The 17,030-nt window shown below is 40.9% G+C and overlaps 1 protein-coding gene across 1 annotated transcript; it reads left to right on the top strand.

Annotated features, from left to right (window-relative positions):
* Positions 1 to 39: 39 nt before the first annotated feature.
* Positions 40 to 16,569, top strand: LOC130192623 (polycystic kidney disease protein 1-like 2). Its single transcript, XM_056412715.1, has 34 exons — positions 40 to 352; positions 947 to 1,008; positions 1,269 to 1,375; positions 3,995 to 4,106; positions 4,183 to 4,324; positions 4,855 to 5,067; positions 5,426 to 5,568; positions 5,904 to 6,095; positions 6,198 to 6,335; positions 6,566 to 6,717; positions 6,785 to 6,916; positions 7,011 to 7,131; positions 7,546 to 7,674; positions 7,764 to 7,989; positions 8,129 to 8,319; positions 8,397 to 8,627; positions 9,144 to 9,245; positions 9,359 to 9,537; positions 9,628 to 9,774; positions 9,873 to 10,072; positions 10,370 to 10,596; positions 10,684 to 10,911; positions 11,517 to 11,963; positions 12,307 to 12,403; positions 12,483 to 12,623; positions 12,707 to 12,892; positions 13,455 to 13,785; positions 14,247 to 14,380; positions 14,474 to 14,601; positions 14,685 to 14,845; positions 15,382 to 15,592; positions 15,704 to 15,805; positions 15,891 to 16,022; positions 16,145 to 16,569. Exons 1-34 carry the CDS (start codon positions 40 to 42, stop codon positions 16,313 to 16,315), a joined length of 5,928 nt encoding a protein of 1,975 aa, XP_056268690.1. The 3' UTR covers positions 16,316 to 16,569.
* Positions 16,570 to 17,030: the final 461 nt, after the last annotated feature.

Below are 17,030 nucleotides of genomic sequence, written 5' to 3'. Positions count from 1 at the left end.
AATATTACCAGAGAGTCTGAACAGTGTACAGATGCAGAGATGGAAAGCACCGTGTTCCCCACACTGACTTTGATGGTTCTCTTCCTCGCTTGTTCTGCTCAGGAGGATGTGGAAGCTCTATCCTGCCCCGAATCCCAGGAGGGTTTTGACGGCTCGTGCTATGAGTTTGTGAGTCGACAGCAATCCTTCCTCAGTGCCCAGGGCTGGTGTGAGCAAGGTGCAGGACACCTAGCCTTTATCCTGTATGATGAAACACAACAGTTCCTCCAGAGGCACCTGGATCCAGAGAAGGACTGGTGGCTCGGGCTGGCACCCGCCGCTCCAAACCTCACTCTGGAGTCTGCCACTGAGGGTGAGAGGGCATGTGGATGGGGAATGACTGTAGAAACTGCATGACTTGTAATGGCTGAATATAGATTTGTTGTGAGTTTACATGTTTTTTATGTTGTCAGTTTCTCTGAAACCTACTACTTCAGTCACTATCATTTTTAAATCGTATATATCGGTGATCAGGGATTATAGCGAATAATGTCAGAAATTAAAAATGTGCTGCTATCTCATTGGGCAGCTTTCATATCCATTGTATAGATCTGTAATGGGGTTGTTTACTGACATTTGTTCGAAGACAGGCACACTTTGATATCTCTCTCAGGCAGCAGGTGTTCAGAGAGATATTCCTCCTTCATTCAATAGGCTTGCTGTCAAGTGGTCTGGTTTACAAATGTGTTTTTATCTCCCTCCACAGAGAATGACTGCTAATCATTCATTCACCCTGTCACCAGCTCAATCTGTTGCTTTGTTTTTTTTTATCATCCTTAAATTGCATCTTTACGGAAAGAAAAGATAAGGAAAACCACCTTGTCTGAACATCTATGGCTTAAAGAGCAGAATCCAAAATAGAGGATTGATGTAATTAAATGGTGTATTTGTTTTGGTCCTTTCCCAGGTTCCCTTGCATGGCTGGAAGGCTCAGATGTCAGCTATAGTAACTGGTTGAACACACCAGATGCACAAGCAGCCTGTGGACATATACAATAGATAGGCTTTAGGGTAAATATTCATTCAAATGTATTCAGTCTGGGATTAGTTGTGCTGGAGGAGTTCATGGAATGACTAAATAAATAGTTGTGTTCCTGCCTATGGTTAATACACCTCTTTAAAGAGCTATCAGACCCTCACATTAGAGGGTTGAAGAAACACCAGCCAGATTATCTCAATTCAATAGGATGAAAATTGAACAGCGTCATACTTTTTGAACTCACAACAAGGCCTCAGTTATGTTGACAATATTCCAATCCACTCCTTTTCAGGGGAACCTCACATGCACACTAAATGCTGGAGATGGCCACATTATTGATCCATACAGCCCAGCAGAGTGAGTACGACTTTGCATTAAACCAGGCAGCCGGGAGCCAGCGACACACCTCCTAGGTGAACAGACATGCTCAATGGCAGCCATATGTGAAGCTGTGTCTGCTGGAGCCCATTGAAGGCCTCCGAGCCTCGGTGATAGCGGAGGAAGACGTGTGGCGTGTCTACGGATCCTACCACCATTGTTTAGTTGCTGAGCGGAGGGCCTCCCATGAAGGAGCTGATCTTCCTCTCTGAGCCAGCATGAGCCTCTCAGCGAACACTCTCCGAGAACATGAGAGCAGGTACTTACAAAGTGGCAGCTTTCAAGTGCAGCCCACATTCTCCAGGTACCCACTTGAAGCTGTACCCTGTAATGAAGCAATACATTACAATTACCCATAGTGTGTAATACATGTGGGCCACAGTAGCTTCCAATGCTTGGTAAACCTTGTTAAGAAAGCTGGCCTTTGAAGGACGCCACGAGTAACACCGCCCTCTGCCACCTCTGATGTGGACACATGGACTAGAGGAATACATAATTCAGGCTCAGAATTCAGACCACTTCAATCAGATAATGATGGAAATATTAGTATGTTGACAGTATATTTGATCAGTATCAGTATCAAACAATAATGATCTGTGCATATGTTGTGTTTGCTTGTTTCAACACAGTTACTTCTTTGGTTCTCCATCTCCGCTGTGATAGTGTGAGCATCGTGATCAATGCATAAAATAAATAAAGTGCGACACCTCGACACAAGTAGCGCTTCAACTCTGAGTGTGACTGGAACTGAATTGTGGACCAGCAAAAGACTCGCATATGAATGGAAATGTAGTAAGTACCACAATTAATTGACGATTGATCGTTTTTTATTCATAAGTCATAATTGAAGTGATGAATGGGATGAACAGAATTAGAAAAACACAGACAATCCAAAACAGTAACAAGTGAAGCTTTGAATGCTCAGTGTGTCTAACTGGGAGAACATTTCCATAAACATTATGAGTCATGTTGTTATTCTTCATCTCTAGTCTTATCCTGATTTTGATCATTTTCAGGATATGAATTCCACTTTGAACCTGACAGACCGGTTCAGCTCTCTGTGTTCATTATTCTAACAGGTTTCAGATTGCCTGTCTGACTTTGTGTCTTGGCTAAAACTCCCGGGTTGGTCTCTGGCTGCTTGGACAGCTGGATTTGATTTCCCCATCTGATCACCAGTAATGTGGATGATCAGAGGACCAGTACAAGTTATTCAGTGTCCAACCATTGCCCACTTTAGTTTCCTTATAACTGCTGTCAGACTTTAAGTCTCATTTTGGAGTAAATCATCATTACATTCTTACAACTAGAACGGGCACTCGGTAGAGCGCATACCTTCGCATATCACAAGATTGGGCATTGAATTATGAACATTTTGGCATTAGTTGCATGCCAATTGGACACAAAATGTATCGTGCTATGGTAAAAAAAGACCTTTCCATGACCTTGACCTTGACCTTTGACCCGATTGATCCCAAAATCTAATCAAATGGTCCCCGGATAATAACCAATCATCACACCAAATTCCATGTGATTCAAGAAGATTTGACCTGTTCATGACCTTGGACCTTGACCTTTGACCTGATCGATCCCAAAATCTAATCAACTGGTCCCCGGATAATAAACAATCATCCCACCAAATTTCATGCGATTCGGTTCAATACTTTTTGAGTTCTGCGAAAGATTTTGACCTGTTCATGACCTTTGACCTTGACCTTTGACCCGATCGATCCCAAAATCTAATCAACTGGTCCCCGGATAATAAATAATCATCCCACCAAATTGCATGCGATTCGGTTCAATACTTTTTGAGTTTTGCGAATAACACGCATACAAATAAATAAATAAATAAATACACGGCGATCAAAACATAACCTTCCGGCATTTTCAATGCGAAGGTAATGATCACACTGATTAGAAACCAGCCTAATATCGAATGTCTTCACTATTCTGGTTTCTGTTAGCTCATTCCAAATAGCATTTTTTTGGTTTGTACCGATTTCTGCAGACAGGATATGATGTTAACATGTAATCTATAAACACAGAACATCCAAAAGCTCTGATCATAACTGGGACACCAGCTCACACGTGAACGTACTCACAGGTGTTGCTTCAGTTTTCAATTAAATAGTAGTTTCTGAGATTGTATCTAGTGAGGATGTCCTACTGGCTTACATGTTCTTGTTATTGTGTCCATCCCTTGTAAATGAGACTGTGATTCAGGATATTTGTCTCTATAAAATCTTTGTTGTTGGAATGCTATTTTAAAGCTCTGTTTCTGTTTCTTTCCACACAGAAGGAAACTGCAAATGCAGAAACAAAACAAAGGGTGAAACCCATGTTATTGAAAAAGATTGCCTTCCAGATCCCTTTGATATTTTCGAATACACTTTCACTGTGAGGAGAACAACCTGGTTCAGGAAATGGGTGGACTTTGCTTCAGCTTCAAAGTGCATATTAACTGTTGCACCAAAAGAATTCACAGATGTCACCATAAGGTAAATAGGGAAAATTTATTTTAAATATGCTCAATATATTTATCTGCAGGTTTTATAAATACTGGAAAATACATTTATATAACTACTTTTATTCTTGCAGTTGTGTTGATTGTGCCTCAATAAATGTCAACAATCATGTGAAGGTCAGACTGAGCTGTGTGAAGACTTGCCCAGATGTAGTTTGGTATATTGAGGACCCCAAACCGTTGGCGGTAAGACTGGAACAGCAACTTAAACAATGGCGTAAGGGATTAACGTGTCAATTATGAATTGATTTTCTTTTCCCAGGATGACCTGAACACATGTTACTCCAAAGCAGGAAGCAGGCCACTAGTTGAAAGGCAGGATGGCAACACTGACTATGTTGTACCTAGCCTACAACTGAAGGTTTCAAGGGACGTACTGCACAACATTAGTGTGATTGCTTATGGTGCGTTTTCATCCCCTAGTCATGATGTTCTTTTCAGGAATGCAGCATTTTTTTATAGATATATATTATATGTGAACACCACCTAAATTAAGAGTATGGAGTTGGTGGATCCACAAAATGGTTCCTTTTTATGCCAAAATAAGATTTATTCAAACATAAAATAATATATACTTTAATAAATTGGTCTTGGACTCCCAGCCGCTGCATCAAACAATACACTTGCCAGCATCACAATCTACATGCACGCGTAGATCACGCATCCACTTATGCATGAAAATGCTTAAATACACACATCGACAATAACTGCAAAAAATGAACCCAGGTGTGATCAACACATAAGGAGTAATCAAGTCACACTTTATTAGTTGATAAATAGTATTATATAATACTACTTGCTGTTTGGTATTTTTTTAGGATTTTTTGTTCAAAACTACTCAAAATTACCTTTTTTTGTTGCTATAATGCTGAAATGCATCATATAATAACATTCCCAAATATTTACAAAATGTACCTTTTTCTTTTTTTTACAGGCAAGAATGAGCCAGGTTTTGCCAAGTACACTTTACCAATACCCGGTCCTGAGCCAACGGAACCAGCTGCTATCGAGGCCCCTGCAGACGCTCGGGCCCCCTCGTGTAGCATCTCTCCGCCGTCGGGAACAGTTCTCGATGCTTTTGACATCACCTGCGAAACAAGCTCTTTCTGCTCCACCGGCTGTTCTTATTGCTTCAAAACAGACACAGGTGAGAATACGGAGACCGACCTCTTGATTTAATTCACTTAAAATAAAAAGCTTGTTGCAATTTGCATATTCATTGATTTTCGAATTGCCATAAAACTATATGAAGATTTTTTTTTATTCAAAAGAGTCATTTAATAAAAAATAAATCATAAAAACTTGTCTGGGGATGGAGGGTTTGGAGCTTCTTTTTAAAATTGTTAATTGTTGAAATAAATGTTGATTGAGTTTGAAAATGCCCTTTCCTCTAAAAAATAGTTGCCCGTGATTAATGTCAAGGCTGAGGCCATTTAGTAACATGCAAAAACATAATCACTAATACCTTACAACAATTTTACTGAATTGTCCCTTTTGTCTTTAAGGAAAACATCTGCGCTGCAGTCACACAAATGAAGTGAAATCTGTCTTCCTGCCTCTCGGGAATAAGATCAACAATTACAGTTTGTCTGTCGTGGTGACTGTGAAAAATATATATGAGGAAGCCAGCACTACCGTCTCCACTCAGGTTTGTCATCTATCAGTATCTTGAGGAAACAAGATTTTGATTTATTGTCCCAGCTGTAGATTTATTTTCACAATCAGTTCACAGAAACAGACGCGACATTAAATCATCATGGGTCCATTCATCGATCCCAGATCACGACAGTGACAACGGGGCAGATTGTCCTCGCTGTTATTGCAGATGGCAAAAGCCTCTGCTGAACAAACTCTCTACATTTAAGAGCCCTGTATTTCTGACCGGATGGAAGTAATGTGAAGTGTTGATTTAGGGGGCTTAAAAACAGGCTGTCCTTCTGAAAGTCTTTGAATCATTCAGAGTGACTATTTCTGTCCCTCAAGGTACGAAAAAGCAGCTCGAATATATCCGTGGAGGCTCTCCAATCGGCAGTGGAGGACAGTGTGAGTCAGTTAGAGCAGCAGGGTCTTCTCTCTGGTGAGGCCCTCGGACAGATATTTACTTCAGTTTCTGATATGCTGAATACAGACGCCAGCCAAAATCACAAGGAAGCAAGGATGGAGGTAAAGCACGTCGTCAATGTTGAAACTGTTGTGATATATTGCTGTGACATTTGTTGTATTGTTGGCAAGTGCAGTGCACCGTAGTGCTGATCAGCCCTTCCTACCCTCTTTCAGCTAAGAAAGCAAATGTTGACCAAAATGACAACAATTCTGCTGGCCTCACCCACCAACACATCTCAGGGAGTGCAAGTGACGGCCAGAGCTGTGGCCGGACTCACCCGGCGCCCAGACGAGCTCAGTATTGCTGCTCAAGTACAGTAGATCCGCTTGTTTTAAGATGATGTGACAGGAGGCTTCAGTCTTAATTACACTCACAAAACAACAAAGGAATAAATGTTCAGGATGCATCTTTTGAGAAGAACCGAGAAGAATATGAAATGTTTATAAAATTATAAAAATGAGATGTGGATACATATTGATCATTGGAAAGTTGGACAAAGATCAATGTAATCTTTTCTGTTTCTGTGTTATATCCTCTCCAGGAAGAAGCAGGTTCCTTGTTGGTAGACCTTAGCTCCTCCCTCAACACTATCAGTGTTAATCAGGATGATGGAGATGAAGGAGAAGTTGTGCAAGCAGCTACACCAATAATTGAAGCAGCCAGTAATATTTTGAATGTTTCGTCAAATGTAAGACCAAAAATATCACTGATACTGTAGAAAATCAGTTTTTTCAGACAATAAACATCACATCATATCTTTTCCTCAGAAAAAAGTCTCAGATTTTCTCCTTATTGGGATAAGCAATATTCAAAGTGCTTTGCTGAATAATAAAATGCTAGATGGAGACCCTGCCATCATTGATTCTGGTCAGATCAGTGTGTATGTCAACAGGTAAGAAAAGACTGACACTGGCTAGAGCTTGAATTTAAGAACAAACTAGGGTTTACCTGGATTACTGAGATAATTCTGATTGTGCTTCCTGCAGAGTGTCTCCAAAAAAGATCCAAATGCAGGATGTAAATATCCAGAAGATCAGCTCCTCCAGATTTTCCTTCCCCGCACTGCCTGCTCATATCGTCTCTCCAGAGGAGCCAGTTGATGTCAAAGTAAGTGTGCAGTGAAGATGCTGATACAGCCAGATAAATGGTCATCATTACCTTTTTCAAATGTGTTGTATTTGGACATTATATGGTATGATTGATTGATTCAATTAACAGATCTGTAAAACTCAGTTTTTCCACAAAGAATCACAAAAACTCCAGAGATATGCTCTTAAATTTCTTGGAAACAAACTGCCTAGTTGACTAAAGAAATCTGAGTCGACTCAAACCAAGACGATCAACCAGTCCTAGATAGCATCTTCAACTATAGACCCAACAGAAAAAGACTGAAACACAGTGTCTGTAAAGAGTATAGATTAACGCCATATCAGAATTGGTCTGCTTCTTTAAAGAAATCTGAGTCACAGTTTTGCACAATTGAATTGTAACATATAGCAACATATGTTCCCCTCCTTCTAGATGATGAGTTTTGAGAAGAACCCATATTCTTGGAAGGAGGAAAATATCACAGGAACTGTGGGATCCATTTCTCTCTCCAGAGTAAACGGCACTCTCATTTCTGTAAAGGATTTACCCAACGAGATAGAGGTAATGTCTGTTTAAGAGACAGTGTCAGTGTCTTCACTTTGGATAACATTGGTGGATTGTTCAGCTTCATGACTTTTCTGGGTTTTCAGATATTCCTACCCAGGCCTGATGTTGGGCAGGAGAACAGCACGGTCCTGGACCTGGCCAATTTCAGCACATTGATAATTAACATTCCCTCCCCGGATGTAACACTGGTCCTGAAAATTGAGCCGTCTGAAAACATATCCTTCATGCTATTCCTGGGATTTAAAGATTATCCAAATGATGAGAATTATGTAGCCAAGACTCGGATGCCTCTAGAGAACGCCATAGGAGGTAAAATTAAAACTAACATGACTTAAAGTCATATTTACATTATATTCATGTTTATCATGATGGTATAATTAGCCAGATCTGTGTGAGTGAGCCTCCATTTGTGTGTGTTTGTATGAATATATCTGCAATGTTAACACAGAGGAAAAATACACCTGGGTGCTGAGTCCCAAAGACAGAACAGGAGAAGTTGGAGAGCACTACCTTGTGATGAAGCCCATTGTTGAGCCAGGCATCAAATCCATGAACGCCACGGTCAATGTCATCTCCATCGCTGCCCAGTGCAAATACTGGAATGACAATGAGTCTTCTTGGAGTGAAAATGGCTGCAGGGTAAGTTGAAAGCAAACACACACAACTTTAAAAATAAGCTGTGAAGTCTGACCGGCTGGTTTTCTTTTTTGCTTCAGGTTGGTCCATTAACCACGACTCTGGTTACCCACTGCCTCTGTAACCACTTGACTTTCTTTGGCAGCTCCTTCTTTGTCATGCCGAACTTAGTGGATGTGTCACGCACTGCAGAACTTTTTTCTACGTTCAGTAACAATCCAGTGGTGGTGTGTTTTGTGGGGTCTATCTTTGCTGCCTATGTCCTGGTGGTTATATGGGCACACAGGAAAGACATCCAGGACTCAGCAAAGGTGATTCCCAGTGCAGACTGTCACAACTTGATATCGTTGATTCGAAATGCCAGACAATTTGGGAGGTCTGATTCAGATGTTTGTGCTCGCACATATATCATGATAGCCTCAAACTATTAGTATGTGGCAGCATTTAAGACTGTATCTGTATCCTGAAATGCAGCATCCCTCTTCATATCTCTAGTTGGCCTGTTTATGTTCCAACGGGCAATCGAATTCTGTGATGTCATAGTATGTTTTGTGCATTAAATCATGTTTTACAAAGTAATGGGTGACCCTCAGCTACATTTAAAGACATATGAAGTTAAAAAGAATCTCCATAATTAGTGAGATATTACTCATGCAAAGTACTTCAAGTACTATTCAAGGCCAGCTCTGAACCTCCACAAAATGCACTCACATTAAAATACAAAAATAATAGGCCTTTCATTGCTTAATTTATCATAGAATTGTGTCATGTTTACCTTATTTAATTGAATTTACAAATGAGTAAATGTGTCTTTGCGTCACTTGTAGGTCAAGATAACAGTGCTGGAGGATAATGACCCCTTGGCTGAGTATCATTATATTCTGAATATCAGCACAGGTCATCGACATGGTGCATCCACCTCCTCCCAGGTCAGTAATGTCTGTTAAAGCTGAGAGGGGACCCACCTTTTTAAACCGTTCTGCTGCATCTGTTGCAGACGCTGACAACCCTGTCCATCCTGATTGACCTTTTTTGGTTTTAGGTGACGATAACCCTACTGGGCACAGAGGGAGAAAGTGAGCCCCATCACCTGACAGACACTGAGAAGCCAGTGTTTGAGAGGGGTGGGGTGGACATGTTCCTGCTCACGACACACTTTTCCCTTGGAGATCTGCAGAGCATCAGGCTGTGGCACAATAACTCTGGAGCACATCCAGCATGGTACGGGTTAGAGGGCCTTGTGACACCAAAGAGGATTAAACCATGAAGTTGAGCTTTTTCACCATAACTAGTTCATACTGAATGTTACAGGTACGTCAACAAAGTCACGGTGCAAGATCTGGAGAGGGGGCAGAAATGGCACTTCCTGTGTAATTCCTGGCTGGCTGTCGATGTAGGAGAGTGCGCTCTTGACAAGGTCTTCCCAGTAGCCACAGAGATGGACTTGAAGAGGTTTAGGTAAGACCAGCCGTGGATCTGGTAAAACACTTTACCAAGGAATCTGACTTGAGTCTGTGTTTTATTATTCCTTTCTTTCCCTCAATACTTTTTTCAAGTAACCTGTTCTTCATGAAGACAGCCAAGGATTTCAGGGACGGCCACATCTGGTTCTCTGTCATTAGTCGGCCTCCCTGCAGCACTTTCACACGAGTGCAGCGAGTGTCCTGCTGCTTTTCCCTGCTGCTTTGCACCATGCTGACCAGTATCATGTTTTGGGGCATCCCCACCGACCCCTCTGAGCAGACCATGGACCTGGGTAGGTAACAAAACATAAAGATGTAAAACGTTGATTACTTTACTATGCAACCGAATACTTTCAAATTGCTTCTTCAAATCCAACTCAAATTCCCCCCATACACTCACAGAAAAGACTCCTGAAACATCGTGTTTTAATGGCAATGACCTGGGCTATGGAAAGTATAACTGGGACAGTAGCACTGCTGAATGGATGGATTAGTATCAACATATAGTCTCATTGAGAGAGTAATTAAAAGAGCCTGACCTTTAGTCACATGCTTTTAAACTTGATTTAAAGTAACACTTTACTTTGCAGGTCACATCGAGTTCACCATGCAACAAGTTATGATTGGAATTCAAAGTTCAATCATCATGTTTCCCATCAATCTCATTATCGTGAGTATCTTCAGAAACTCTCGGCCCCGAGAGAAGGCCGCCAAAACGGACACGTGTAAACAAGGAAAGACCGGCCGAGTTTCTCCCTCGCAAACATCTTCCCCTCAGAAAACGCTGAAAGACATCTCTCCAGACACTGTGATCAAGGCGAGTTAACAGATATCCATAGCTGGGATTTGGAAGTGATAACTCCCCTGTTCTACACCTCTAAAGGGATTGATGTTTCTTCGTTAGGACATAAAGAGAATTGCTCAGTCTCTCTCAAAGGCCATGAAGAGTCCGCTCCCTCACCTGGAGCTCCGGCCTGGTCAGCCGGCCGACATCAACACGCTGCTGTCTCTGGTGGAGGACATCATCCGACAGCAGAACTGTGCGGCCGGAGACTTCTACACTGACGCCTCCAAGAGGGATCCCTCTATGATCCTCAGTTTAAATGCAGTTAATCTAGAACAAGGTACAAAAGTCCATACTGCTCTATTGGGTGGTCCATTTGGAGGGCCATACATAAAAAGGCAAGAAATGTATATAAGCACCATTTAATACAAAGGAAATATTTAAATAACATACATACACATTTTATCTTCAGGATTTATTTTTATTTAGCAATGTTTATATTGATAAATGTTATCTATGATACAAAGATATACAAATTATTAAGGATAATTATTTTCTTCAACATTGTTTTGTTTGTTTGTTTGCATTTTTTATTCAGTCAATCAAATCAAATACAATACAATATTATCCTATAAAAAAATACAAAAGAGAGAGACTGAAAAGGTATAGGTAGAAGCAAAAAAATGCTTATAAATTCCTATCCTAAATTGAAATCAAAATAAATCAGAAAATTAATATAAAATAAACATCAATTAAAACAATTGGATTATGGGTTTGAGCAAACTGTATCTTTTCTTTTACATACAAATCCTAAAGTTAAGATGATGGTGATGTGATTGGTGACATTATCGGTCGTCTAGATTAGGTCAAACCTTTTTTTGTTTTTTAGCTTGTCTGTGGCCTCATTATTTGGGGTTTTTGTTTCAGAAAACAGTCTGTTGGGGAGCCCTGAGAAGACGTCAGATGATGTTCAGAAGAAGAGCAACAACAGCCGGTACCTGTACAAGCAGCTGCGTCATGTTGAGAAGGAGCTGGGTTTGTTGGGACTTTCTCGTTTTTCAAACCCAGAAAGCTACAACCGAGCCATACAGCAAGTTCAGGGGATGAAGGGTCTTCTGGAGTTCCACCTCCACTCGTCCAGCATGGAGGGAGCCCAGCTGGACCGCAGCCCCAGTCCAGAAGAGAGCGTCAATGAAGAGTCCACCAAGAAGGGCAGTCAAGGCGGGCTGCCGTGGTGGTTTGTGTTTGTCGGTTGGATCCTGGTGATCGCAACCAGCGGTGTGTCAGGATACTTCACCATGATGTATGGGCTGACGTACGGGAAACAGCGCTCCATAAGCTGGCTTATCTCCATGGCAGTCTCCTTCTTTGAGAGCATCCTTATTACTCAACCTCTGAAGGTGAGCAACGTGACGGTACATGTTTAGTAAACATGGATATCATTGCAAATGTTTAGAAATCCATTCATTAAGTGAGCTTGGGCTTCATAGGACATTCCAAATGATAAATTCATGAATTAATTAGGCTGTAAACACATTGTTGTTTGATTTTAATTTGGTTCTTTTTCTTACATTTTAGTATATATATTTTTTTATGATGTCATTCAATGAATTACTTTATAACCATTTGTAAGTCAGTCCAGGTCGTCTGTGTACCTCTCGGTACTTCAGTACATACTGACTGTGTTTATGATACATGGATCAGTATGAGATCCCCTGGTATTGACGTTGTTTTCTGTCATAGGTTCTTGGTTTTGCTGCTTTCTTTGCACTTGTTCTAAAGAAAGTTGACCAAGAGGAGTACGGAGAGCCTCAGATAGATGACAGTCTGAGGAACACAGGTACAACTTTGGAAATGTATGTTGTATTTGTTTTGTGTGAAAAAACAAAACATGTTAACGTACAATATTCCTTTCTCAGATGATCCTGATACAGTGCGGGCAGCAAGAAGAGACAGCACTTGCAGTTTCTACCAGCCTCCTCCTCCCACTGACATCGAGAAGATAAGGAACAACATGATTAAGGAACAGAAGGTCTTCGCTCTAATAAGGGAGATCCTTGGTAGGAGAGCCACATTGATACAATATATGAAGTGATGTCTTACGTCTTGAGATGCTGATGGGAGATGTTTGTTTGTAATGCAGCCTACATGGGATTTATGTGGATGCTGCTCCTGGTGGCGTACGGCCAGAGGGACCCCAATGCTTACTTTCTGACCCAACACATTCGGCAGAGCTTCAGCAGAGGGATTTCTGACAGTATGAGTATTCAGGATATGTTCAACTGGGCAAACGCAACTCTACTGAGCAACATGTTTGGAGAGCACCAAGGTCAGTATGTCGCGATGTTATTAACTGACACACATGAGTGATTTGCATGACCGCATGAATGACCTTTAATATTTGTAAATGAGTTTATGTATTAAAAAAAAGGGAAAACAATTGATAATTTTACAGGTGTTATCATCATTTGTGAAATAGTAATATGTAGCTAATATCAGCTTTTGGTTTATTTTGGCTTTAGTTGCTGTATGGTAACCTGCTCCTTGTATATGTATATTGTTGTGTAATAGTGTTGTTAAATATGATTCGATATTATAAAACTGTGCAATGCCTGAAATTGTACCCTAACTTGTGCATGTTATTACTTTACTTCATATACTACATGATATTAAGACTACATTTTTATCGTAAAGTATAACATTTCCTGTCATTAACCTGTAACTGTGTAAAATAGGCCTTGTGTGCTTAAAAATATGGAGATTGTTGTGACGAAGACTTTATTTATTTGTTTATTTGAGTGTGACACAAACAATTATGTTTTATCTGCCAAACGTTTGACTGCTCTTTTCTTTAAATGTGTTTATTCTTGTTACCTGACAATCTGTCACAGGATTCATCACAGATGGAAACTCCAGGCTGGTGGGTAATGCTCGCCTTCGCCAGGTGAGGGTGCAGCCAAACTCCTGCCACGTGGCTCCCTCCATGCAGCAGCCCGAGACGGACTGTCATGCTCCGTACTCATGGGAGTTGGAAGACGTGGGCTCCTACGGTCCAGGCTGGAGCCGCTCTGAGGGCGATAACACCTCGCTGAAAAGTCAAAGCCCGTGGACGTACCAGTCCCAGGGTCAGCTGAGGGCCTCCCCCATCTGGGGCAGCGTGAAGCTTTACAGAGGAGGAGGGTTTGTGGTGGATTTAGGGCCAGATTTACAGAATTCCAGCAGGTAGGCATGATAAGAAAGATGATGAAAGGGAAACACGAATAACTGATTAATGGAATATGAATGTCAAACATCTGTAGGTTCCAGCTTCTCAAAGGCATCATTTAACATTTTAACCAAAATGGGTTTATTTTTACAAATGATTGTCCACTAAAGAAAACATACTTTTTAATATTATATTCAGTTTCTGCTCCTAAATGCTACACACGGTTCCTGTACGTTTAGGGAATTAAAGATTTTCAACAAAACAATAATTCGATAATGAAAATAATTGTTATTTGCTGCCTTATATGATAGAGAGGGGACACAAGCATATTTTATTGTAAATTAATACTCCATCTTTAGATTTAATAATACATCTTTGAACTTGCACTTAGACTCAAATTAGTGTAGCAATGGCCTCTACATCAGAACTTGCTAGTTCATGACATTTATAAAGTGTGTCGTGTTGTCTCTCCTTGTAGATCGGTTCAGTACCTTTATGACAACACCTGGTTTGACGTGTACACCCAAGCGGTCTTTGTAGAATTCACTGTGTACAATGCCAACGTCAACCTCTTCTGTATCGTCACTCTCATGCTGGAGACCACAGCCATAGGTAAGTGGTCTGTGTCCAGCTATTGTGTGGCAGCTGCCCAGAAACTTTAAATGTTGAAGGAATCATGTTGCCTGTCGCCTCGTGTTTCCTCAGGAGCTTTCCAGTTCCGCAGTGAGCTTCAGAGCGTGCGTCTTTACCAGTCGACCGGAGGCCTTCACATCTTTGTCATGGCCTCCGAATCAATTTACTTCCTCTTCATCATCTATTACATGTTTGTCCAGGTAATGATTCATTATACCGTAAATTACCAACCATCACTGGTTTTAATAATGACTTCCCACACAAACTCCTGTCCTCCTGATAGGGAAAGCTGATGAAGCAGCAGAGATGGTCTTATTTCAAGAGTAAGTTGAACTTGCTCGAGCTGGCAATTATCCTCCTGAGCTGGAGCGCGCTGTCAGTTTTCATCAAGAGGACTTTACTTGGGCAGCGAGACATAGAATACTACCAGACCAACAAAGACCAGTAAGCAGTATGAATAACACAACCTATAAGAGTCCATACACAGGCTACACAGGGGTTTACAGTATCTTAACATTGACATGAACAACAAGTTGTAATCACTATCTAAGTATTTTGTGTATTTTATTCTTTGACTCTGTGCCCCTTGTTGTTAGTTACCAGTACTGCAGAACAGTGGATGCTTTTTTCACAACTTCACCAGTACACTCACTTAAAGCTGAACATTGGTTGATACATAATATATGTGAGAGGAATATTTGAGTTTTTTGCAAACAACCTTTACAGTATATCCTGTGTAAGCTAGTGAAAGATGATGTTTTGCTCAGACCAAATTAGAAGCTGTCTACATTTTATAATTAGCATTGTCTGACAAATACATCATTGAAACCTTTTTAAATGAATTTGTAAACAGAGAAACTGTTATTTTAATTTAATTTAAACTCAATAAATAGGAAAGCATTACGAGGTCAACTTTATGTTTCCTTAGTGTATTCAAACCCCATTTCAATAGATTGTGAAACAAGACTCATGTTCTCCAGATACGCCAGTTTCCATGAGACAGCCAAGGCCGATGCAGTGCTGGGGTATCTGATTGCCTTCCTGGTGCTCTTGGCTACAGTCAAACTGTGGCACCTGCTGAGACTAAACCCGAAGCTGCACATGATCACAGCCACGCTGCAGCGAGCCTGGACTGATATCTCAGGCTTCCTGGTGGTCATGACCATCATGTTCCTGGCCTACTCCATCGCTGTGAGCAGTTTCCCACACTTCAACATCAACATGCTGCTGCACTCACTGCATCTCTTTTGTTCCCATTTTTTCATATTTGTTTTGCACAGAGACTAACTTTCTTTGTTTCAGTCTAACCTGATTTATGGCTGGAAGCTGTACTCCTATCGTACTCTGCTGAATGCTGCACAGACCATGGTCAGCTTGCAGCTGGGCATTTTTAACTATGAAGAGGTTAGTATGAGGCTATTATAGAAGTACCACAGCAGATGATGACGACAACCCTTCTTCAGTGCATGTCTTCCTCCTGATCCCTCAGGTTCTGACTTACAATCCAGTGCTTGGAGCTTTCCTCATCGGCTCCTGCATTGTGTTCATGACCTTTGTGGTGCTGAACCTCTTCATCTCTGTCATTCTGGTGGCATTCAGTCAAGAGCAGATCCATCACAAGGTAACTCACCCACGCTCAGTCTGAAATGTCTTATTGTACACATGTTGTAGAAGAAGGGGATCTTCCCATTACGAATAACTTGTTACTCATTAAGTTATGCACATGTCTCACTGTTCTTACAGCCGTCAGAAGAGGAGGAGATTGTGGACCTGATGCTGATGAAAGTCTTCAGTTTGTTTGGACTCAAATGTAAGAAACAAGCTGGCGACTGCCCAACTGAGAGGCCAGTTGGTTCATCTGCTTCAAATATTGGACCCTCAACGATTTCTTCTGAGAATATTTTTGATGGTTGACATGCTTTCACAAAGTCCTCTGCTTCAGTTTTTGCTAGTGTTGCTTTGTGACTGAATTGCAATGAATTGTATTTTCAAGTCTGTAAATGATTAGCATTTGTCTCTACTGCTACAGATATGTCACTCTTTTAGTAGAAGCTCAACTAATGAGAGAAAGCAGGAACCAAGAATGATCCTTATGTTACGCACTGATGCACTGTATTTAGGCTGCTGTATATTTTGTTAAGCAAATAAATAAAAAATATTCATGGTTACTACTTAAACATTATATGTGCATACAACTGATATTATGAAACAAGACCACACTTTTGGTGTCACTCCCAATGGGTAGTATAACATATATCACACAATTTAGCACTCACACTAATACTATTCAAAGTAATTAATAATATACATTGTACTCCATCAGCCATTTTGTACATGTCATTGCAGGATAAACAGGTGTAATTAATACAATTAATTATGGTCCCATTTAATTTAGTGTGTCTGCATGCATAACACCAGAGCCCTGGCCCACCTAAATGAAAAAGGGAACTAGTGCACAATGCCTTCTCGGTTAGTGCAATATATGAGTATTAATAGTGTTTGTACTCTGAGACAACGTTTGAATGTATTCTAACCAAACCACGGATGTATTCTTACGTATAAATAATCCCTACGTCGTTTTTACGTACTGCGTCATCTGTGTGGGCGTGGCTGCCGATGCAGCTTCGGG

This window comes from Pseudoliparis swirei, chromosome 4, assembly GCF_029220125.1.
Source record: "Pseudoliparis swirei isolate HS2019 ecotype Mariana Trench chromosome 4, NWPU_hadal_v1, whole genome shotgun sequence".
Taxonomy (NCBI): domain Eukaryota; kingdom Metazoa; phylum Chordata; class Actinopteri; order Perciformes; family Liparidae; genus Pseudoliparis; species Pseudoliparis swirei.
Note: the sequence above shows the minus strand (reverse complement) of the source record. Positions and strands in the feature narration are given on the sequence as shown.

Bases quoted from the DNA above. Each gene is read 5' to 3' on its own strand.
- LOC130192623 (XM_056412715.1), top strand. From the start codon at position 40: ATGGAAAGCACCGTGTTCCCCACACTGACTTTGATGGTTCTCTTCCTC. The intron at 6,917-7,010 runs GTAAGAAAAGAC...TGCTTCCTGCAG, and splicing joins ATCAGTGTGTATGTCAACAG to AGTGTCTCCAAAAAAGATCC. The intron at 14,602-14,684 runs GTAATGATTCAT...TCCTCCTGATAG, and splicing joins TCTATTACATGTTTGTCCAG to GGAAAGCTGATGAAGCAGCA.